At 65.4% G+C, this 7,279-nt stretch overlaps 1 protein-coding gene across 1 annotated transcript in view; it reads left to right on the top strand.

Moving 5' to 3' along the window:
* Window positions 1-7,169, top strand: part of LOC132340135 (ubiquitin carboxyl-terminal hydrolase 21-like) — a 17,614-nt gene extending 10,445 nt beyond the window's left edge. Inside the window, exons 7-19 of the mRNA XM_059870935.1 lie at window positions 9-351; window positions 398-628; window positions 2,069-2,128; window positions 3,144-3,267; window positions 3,366-3,477; window positions 3,563-3,700; window positions 3,795-3,859; window positions 3,948-4,051; window positions 6,067-6,153; window positions 6,238-6,316; window positions 6,430-6,537; window positions 6,635-6,749; window positions 6,842-7,169. Of these exons, the coding sequence (XP_059726918.1) occupies window positions 9-351; window positions 398-628; window positions 2,069-2,128; window positions 3,144-3,267; window positions 3,366-3,477; window positions 3,563-3,700; window positions 3,795-3,859; window positions 3,948-4,051; window positions 6,067-6,153; window positions 6,238-6,316; window positions 6,430-6,537; window positions 6,635-6,749; window positions 6,842-6,932 (1,657 nt within the window). The 3' untranslated portion in view covers window positions 6,933-7,169. The remainder of the gene's footprint in view (window positions 1-8; window positions 352-397; window positions 629-2,068; window positions 2,129-3,143; window positions 3,268-3,365; window positions 3,478-3,562; window positions 3,701-3,794; window positions 3,860-3,947; window positions 4,052-6,066; window positions 6,154-6,237; window positions 6,317-6,429; window positions 6,538-6,634; window positions 6,750-6,841) is intronic.
* The last annotated feature ends 110 nt before the right edge of the window (window positions 7,170-7,279 follow it).

Here is a 7,279-nt window from a genome sequence, read left to right as displayed (position 1 = left end):
GCACCGAGCGCTGAGCCAGGAGCGCCATGCGGCCCCAACGGGCTCTCCCCGGCCCCCAAACTGCGCCTGCTGCCCCCCCGGCCCCCGCCGCCCCCCGACGACCCCCGCCCCAAGAAGCTGGAGCTGGAGCGGGGCCGGGCGGCCAAGCGGGGGGACCCCGCTCCCCGCGGGCCGGGGGGACGCCGGGGGCCGCTCAAGGCCGATCACGGCGTGAGGGTGCCCGGGGGGGCCCCGCAGGTGCCCGGCAGCGCCTCCTTCTCGCTGCCCAGCGCGGCCGAACGCCGCCGGAGCAACCTGGCCCGCTCCAAATCCATCAGCATCGGCGACCTGAGCCAGGGAGGCGGCGGCGGTGTCGCCGGTGTCCCCAGCCGCGCCGAGGACGTGGCGGTGGCGCTGAGCCGGCCTGGTGCTCAGGGACTGCGGGCACCCGCTGGGCGCGGGCGCGCTGGCGCTCCGCAGGAGCTCCTCGCTGCGCAGGGTCACCGTGGCCACCGGGCCCGACGGCAAAGGCGCCCCGCCGCTGCTCTCCGTGCGCCCCGAGGGCGGCCCCCGCGCCCGCTCCGACCCCCCGTTCGGCCACGGCCCCGGCAGCCCCGCGCCCGGCCGGACCGAGGACAAGGCGGCCGCCGTAAGAGCTCGGGGGGGCGGGCGGGAGGGAGGGAGGGACCGAGGGGTGTGGCGTGGGACGCCGGTGACCCAGCCTTGGGGACACTCTGAGACCCCCATGCTGTCCCCAGCCTTGGGGACACTTTGAGACCCCCATGCTGTCCCCAGCCTTGGGCACACTCCGAGACCCCCATGCTGTCCCCAGCCTTGGGGACACTCTGAGACCCCCATGCTGTCCCCAGCTTTGGGGACACTCTGAGACCCCCATGCTGTCCCCAGCCTTGGGGACACTTTGAGACCCCCATGCTGGTCCCCAGCCTTGGGGACACTCTGAGACCCCCATGCTGTCCCCAGCCTTAGGGACACTCTGAGACCCCCATGCTGTCCCCAGCCTTGGGGACACTCTGAGACCCCCATGCTGTCCCCAGCCTTGGGGACATTTTGAGACCCCCATGCTGTCCCCAGCCTTGGGGACACTCTGAGACCCCCACGGTGTCCTCAGCCTTGGGGACACTTCGAGACCCCCATGCTGTCCCCAGCCTTGGGGACACTCCGACACCCCCCACGCTGTCCCCATCCTTGGGGACATTTTGAGACCCTGCAGTGTCCCCTCTCAGGCCCGGTGACATCGCCAGGCTGGCACAGTGGTGGCACTCTCACCTGTCCCCGCTCCAGTCCTGCTTTGGGGACCCCCACGGCTCTGGGGAGGGTCGCTGCTGTCCCCTCCCCCAGCTCAGGGAGGTGGCCGGTGCCATCCTTGTGGCTCTGGGTTCTGTCCCCTCAGCTCCAGGGTGACCACGGGTGACATCCCGGTGACACTGAGGTGGCCGCTGCCCCCCCCCCCCCCCCCATCCCTCACCTGTCCGGCCACGTGTGCGGGGACCGTAATCCCCGAAACGCCACCGCGCCGCGGCCACCCCGCCTTGTCCCCTCTCGGGATGTCCCCAGCGCTGCCCCGGGGGGGTCCCGCAGCCCCGCCGGACCCCCGAGACCCCCGGGTGGAGATCGGGGAGGGATTTTTGGGGGGGTGTTTACCTCGGCACCCCTCCGCGCTCTCGCCGTCCCCCGGGGCAGCTCCGGCTAATTAATCCCCCGGGATGAGCCTGGAGCGGCCCAGAATAGCCGGGGGAATCGGATCAGCTAATGAGCTGAGGGGGAGGCGACACTCCGGTGGCCGGCAGCGGTGCCATCGGTCCCGCGGGAGCCACCGCGGTGCCACCGAGCCGGTGCCAGCATGCCGGGGCTGCAGGGAGCCACGCTGGTGGAGCTGCCGCGGAAGCTGCAGCGCTCGCTGCTGCCCCGGCGGGAGCTCCCGGGCCGGGCCACCGACATCTCCGAGTCCGTGGTGCACACGGCGGTGATGGGGCTGCTGCTGGTCACCGGCGAGGTGAAGCCGCCGCCGCCGGGAGGGGACGGGGCGGCGGGGGCGCGGCTCACCGGGGGTCCCTCGCTGTCCCCCCAGACGCACCACACGCTGCTGCTGGGCTCGGGCCACGTCGGCCTCAGGAATTTGGGCAACACGGTAAGGGGCCGTGGGCACCCCGCCCCGCCCGGGGGTCTGTTCTGGGGTGCGGGATGGATTTGGGGTCACCTCGGGGTGCCCAGCCCCCCTGTCCCTCTGTCCTGAGGTGTGGGAGGGATTTGGGGTCACCTCGGGGTCACCTCGGGGTCCCCAACCCTTCTGTCCCTCTGTCCTGAGGTGTGGGAGGGATTTGGGGTCACCTCGGGGTCCCCAGTGCTCCTGTCCCTCTGTCCTGGGGTGTGGGAGGGATTTGGGGTCACCTCGGGGTGCCCAGCCCTCCTGTCCCTCTGTCCTGGGGTGTGGGAGGGATTTGGGGTCACCTCGGGGTCCCCAGCCCCCCTGTCCGTCTGTCCTGCGGTGTGGAAGGGATTTGGGGTCACCTCGGGGTCACCTCGGGGTCCCCAACCCTCCTGTCCCTCTATCCTGGGGTGTGGGAGGGATTTGGGGTCACCTCGGGGTCACCTCGGGGTGCCCAGCGCTCCTGTCCCTCTGTCCTGAGGTGCGGGATGGATTTGGGGTCACCTCGGGGTGCCCCATGTTTGGTGGCCATGGTCCCACCCTCTTGTCCTGCTGGCATGTCACATTCCCAGAGCCCCACAGTGCTGTCCCCAGGGTCCCCAGCCCCCCTGTCCCTCTGTCCTGAGGTGTGGGAGGGATTTGGGGTCCCCTCAGGGTCACCTCGGGGTCCCCCATGCTCAGTGGCCGTGGTCCCATCCTGCTGGGGATGTCCCCCAGCCCCACAGCACTGTCCCCACTGTCCCCAGCCCTCCTGTCCTGGCCTGTGGGAGGGATCTGGGGTCCCTTTGGTGTCCTTTAAGTGTCCCTTGGTGTCACCTCGGGGTCCCCTCAGTGTCCCCGAGCCTCTTGGTGGCTGTCCCACCACAGCCCCCTCCCACTGGGTCCATCACATCCCTGGGGACCCCCAGCCCCTTGGGGCACCTGGGACAGCACGTGGCCACCCTGAGGGAGCCCTGGTGACGTGCCACATGCCCGGATGTCCCCGTGTCCCCTTCAGTGCTTCATGAACGCCGTGCTGCAGTGCCTGAGCAGCACCAAACCCCTGCGGGACTACTGCCTGCGCCGCGACTTCCAGCAGGAGCAGCCCCCCGGCCCCCGCGCCCCCCAGGAGCTCACCGAAGGTGGCACAGACCCCCCAAAACTCCCTCAGCCCCCCCAGAGCGTGCCACAACCCCCCCCCGGGGGCGCTGAGCCCGCCGTGTCCCCGCTGTCCCCGCAGCCTTCGCCGATGTCATCGCCGCCCTCTGGCACCCCGACTCCTCCGAGGCCGTCAACCCCGGGCGCTTCAAGGCCGTGTTCCAAAAATACGTGCCCTCCTTCACGGGCTACAGGTGAGACAGCCCCTCCAACAAACCTTTTGGGGACCCCCCTCCAGGTGACAAAGTGTCACAGAGTGTCACAGAGTGTCCCCCGCAGCCAGCAGGACGCGCAGGAATTCCTCAAGTTCTTCATGGACCGGCTGCACGTGGAGATCAACAGGAAGGGCCGGCGCACCCCCAGCATCCTGTCGGACACACGGAGACCCCCGGCCCTGGAGGACCCCGAAACGCTCAGGTGAGAGGTGGGGGAGGGCTGCTGGGGAGGGGGAAACCCGATTTTGGGGACAGCTGACCCCCCCCCCATGCCATCCCGGTGTCACCTCCCGCAGCGACGACGAGCGCGCCAACCAGATGTGGAAGCGCTACCTGGAGAGGGAGGACAGCAAGATCGTGGGTGAGCGCTGGTAATGGGGGTGTTCCCCCCCTCCCCGGGACCCCAAAACCTCTGGGGGTGCCCCCCTGACCCCCCCTTTGCCCCCCAGATCTCTTTGTGGGGCAGCTGAAGAGCTGCCTCAAGTGCCAGGCCTGCGGCTACCGCTCCACCACCTTCGAGGTGTTCTGCGACCTCTCGCTGCCCATCCCAAAGGTAGGGGTGGGGAGACCCCCAAAAACCCTGCAAACCCCCCCAAAAATGATTCAGACCCTCCAAAAACCCTGCAAACCCCCCCAAAAATGATTCAGACCCCCAAAAAACCCTGCAAACCCCCCCAAAAACCCTGCAACCCCCCCAAAAACCCTGCAAACCTCCCCAAAAACCCTGCAACCCCCCCAAAAACCCTGCAACCCCCCCAAAAACCCTGCAACCCCCCCAAAAACCCTGCAAACCCTCCCAAAAATTATTCAGACCCCCAAAAACCCTGCAAACCCCCCCAAAAATGATTCAGACCCCCAAAAAACCCTTCAACCCCCCCAAAAAACCCTTCAAACCCCCCCAAAATGCTTCAGATCTCCTCAAAAACCTTCCAGACCCCTCCAAAAACTCGTCAGATGCCCCAGAAACCCTTCAGACCTCCCCAAAAACCTTTCAGACCCATTCAAAAACCTCTCAGACCTCCCCAAAAACCCTTCAGTTCTCCCCGAAAGCCCTTCAGACCCCTCCAAAAACCCCTCAGACCACCCAAAAACCCTTCAGATCCCCCCAAAAACTTTTCAGGTCCTCCAGAAACCCTTCAGACCACCCCAAAAATACTTCAGATCTCCCAAGAAACCCCTCAGACTGCTGAAAAACCCTTCAGACCCCTCCAAAAACCCCTCAGACCACCCAAAAACCCTTCAGACCACCCCAAAAACCCTTCAGGCCCCCCGAAAACCCCTCACACCACCCAAAAACCCTTCAGACCCCCCCCAGAAACTTTTCAGATCCGTCCAAAAACCCTTCAGACCCCCCAAAAATGCTTCAGTTCTCCCCAAAAGCCCTTCACACCTCTCCAAAAACCCCTCAGCTCTGTCCAAAAGTCCCTCAGACCACCCAAAAACCCTTCAGACCACCCCAAAAACCCTTCAGACTCCTGAAAAACCCTTCAGACCCTCCCAAAAACCCTTCAGACCCCCCCAAAAATCCCTCAGACTCCCCCAAAAAACCCCTGACGCCCCTAAAAACCCCTCACACCCCTCCGCAAACCTCTCAGACCCCCCCAAAAACCCTTCAGACCCCCCGAAAACTTTTCAGACCCCCCCAAAATCCTTCAGACTCCCCCAAAAAACCCTTCAGACTCCCCCCAAAACCCCTGACGCCCCTAAAAACCCCTCACACCCCTCCACAAACCTCTCAGACCTCCCCAAAAATCCTTCAGACCCCCCGAAAACCTTTCAGACCACCCCGAAAACCCCTTCAGACACCCCAAAAACCCTTCAGACCCCCCCAAAATCCTTCAGACTCCCCCAGAAAACCCTTCAGACCCCCCAAAAACCCCTCAGACCCCCCGAAAAACTCCTCAGACCACCCCAAAAACCCTTCAGACTCCCCCCAAAAACCCCTCAGACCACCCAAAAACCCTTCAGACCTCCCCAAAAACCCTTCAGACCCCCCTCAAAACCCCTCAGACCACCCAAAAACCCTTCAGACCCCCCCAAAAACCCTTCAGACTCCCCCAAAACCCCTGACACCCCTAAAAACCCCACACACCCCTCCGCAAACCTCTCAGACCACCCCAAAAACCCTTCAGACTCCCCCCAAAAACCCCTCAGACCACCCAAAAACCCTTCAGACCACCCCAAAAACCCTTCAGACTCCCCCAAAAAACCCTTCAGACCCCCCCAAAAATCCTTCAGACTCCCCCAGAAAACCCTTCAGACCCCCCAAAAACCCCTCAGACCACCCCAAAAACCCTTCAGACCCCCCCAAAAACCCCTCAGACCACCCCAAAAACCCTTCAGACCCCCCCAAAAATCCTTCAGACTCCCCCAAAAAACCCTTCAGACTCCCCAAAAACTTTTCAGACCACCCCAAAAACCCTTCAGACCCCCCCAAAACCCCTCAGACCACCCAAAACCCCTTCAGACCTCCCCAAAAACCCTTCAGGCCCCCTGAAAACTTTTCAGACCTCCCCCAAAACCCCTCAAACCCCCCCAAATCCCCGCCCTGACCTCGTGGCCCTGCAGAAAAGCTTTGCCGGGGGCAAGGTCTCGCTGCACGACTGCTTCAGCCTCTTCACCAAGGAGGAGGAGCTGGACTCGGAGAACGCCCCGGTGAGAGCGTGGCCCCCTCCTGGGGACCCCCCTGCACGCCCAGGTTTGTCCCCCGACTGTCCCTGATGTCCCCTGGCCCCTCAGGTGTGTGACAAGTGCCGGCAGCGCACGCGCAGCACCAAGAAGTTGACGATCCAGCGCTTCCCACGCATCCTGGTGCTCCGTATCCTTTGGGAATCAGCCCTGAAGGGGACACCCCCGAATTTTTTGGGGAGGTGGGAGGGGGAGCACAGGTGTCACCCCTTCGTCTTTCCCCCTCCCTTAACCCCCGGGCAGACCTGAACCGGTTCTCCACCACGCGCTACTCCATCAAGAAATGCTCCGTCTTCGTGGACTTCCCGCTGCAGCAGCTCAACCTGCGCGAGTTCGCCAGCGAGAAGGCGGGTGAGGAGAGCTCCGGGGGGAGGGTTTGGGGCGGGGGTCTCACCGATTTTGGAGGTGGGGGATCCTAACCTGACCCTCCCCACCCACCCTGCTGCAGGCAGCCCCGTCTACAGCTTGTACGCTCTGTGCAACCACTCGGGCAGCGTGCACTACGGGCACTACACGGCTTTCTGCCGCGACCCCGCCGGCTGGCGCGTCTACAACGACTCCCGGTGAGTGCCCCCCCGCCCCTCCCGCGACCCCCGCCCCACCCGGGCACCCCCTCCCCGAGCCCCCGCGGCCGGTGCTGAGGGTGTCCCCGCAGCGTCTCGCCCATCAGCGAGAACCAGGTGCCGTCCAGCGAGGGCTACGTGCTGTTCTACGAGCTGGAGGAGCCGCCCGGCCGCAGAGCCTGAGAGCCCCGAGCGGGGCCGGGGCTGCGGGGGAACCCCCCGGGTCCCTGCCCCGGGAGCCCCCCGGGCCCCTGCCCCCGGAGCCCCCCGGGTCTCTGCCCCGGGAGCCCCCCGGGTCCCTGCCCCCGGAGCCCCCCGGAGCCCCCCGGGGCCGCGGAGAGGGGGGTGCGGGGGGAGCGGCCGCAGCCCGCGCGGCCCCGGGGGGTTTTGTGAATAAATTTATTAAAAAAACCCCAAAAACTGCCGAGTTTGGGGGGGCTTGGGGGGCGTGGTTTTGTGTGAGAGGGCGGGGTTTGGTGATAAGGGGGTGGGGCTTGTGATTGACAGGAAATTTGGCTTGTGTGAGTGGG

This window comes from Haemorhous mexicanus, chromosome 31 (assembly GCF_027477595.1).
Source record: "Haemorhous mexicanus isolate bHaeMex1 chromosome 31, bHaeMex1.pri, whole genome shotgun sequence".
NCBI classification, from domain to species: domain Eukaryota; kingdom Metazoa; phylum Chordata; class Aves; order Passeriformes; family Fringillidae; genus Haemorhous; species Haemorhous mexicanus.
Note: the sequence above shows the minus strand (reverse complement) of the source record. Positions and strands in the feature narration are given on the sequence as shown.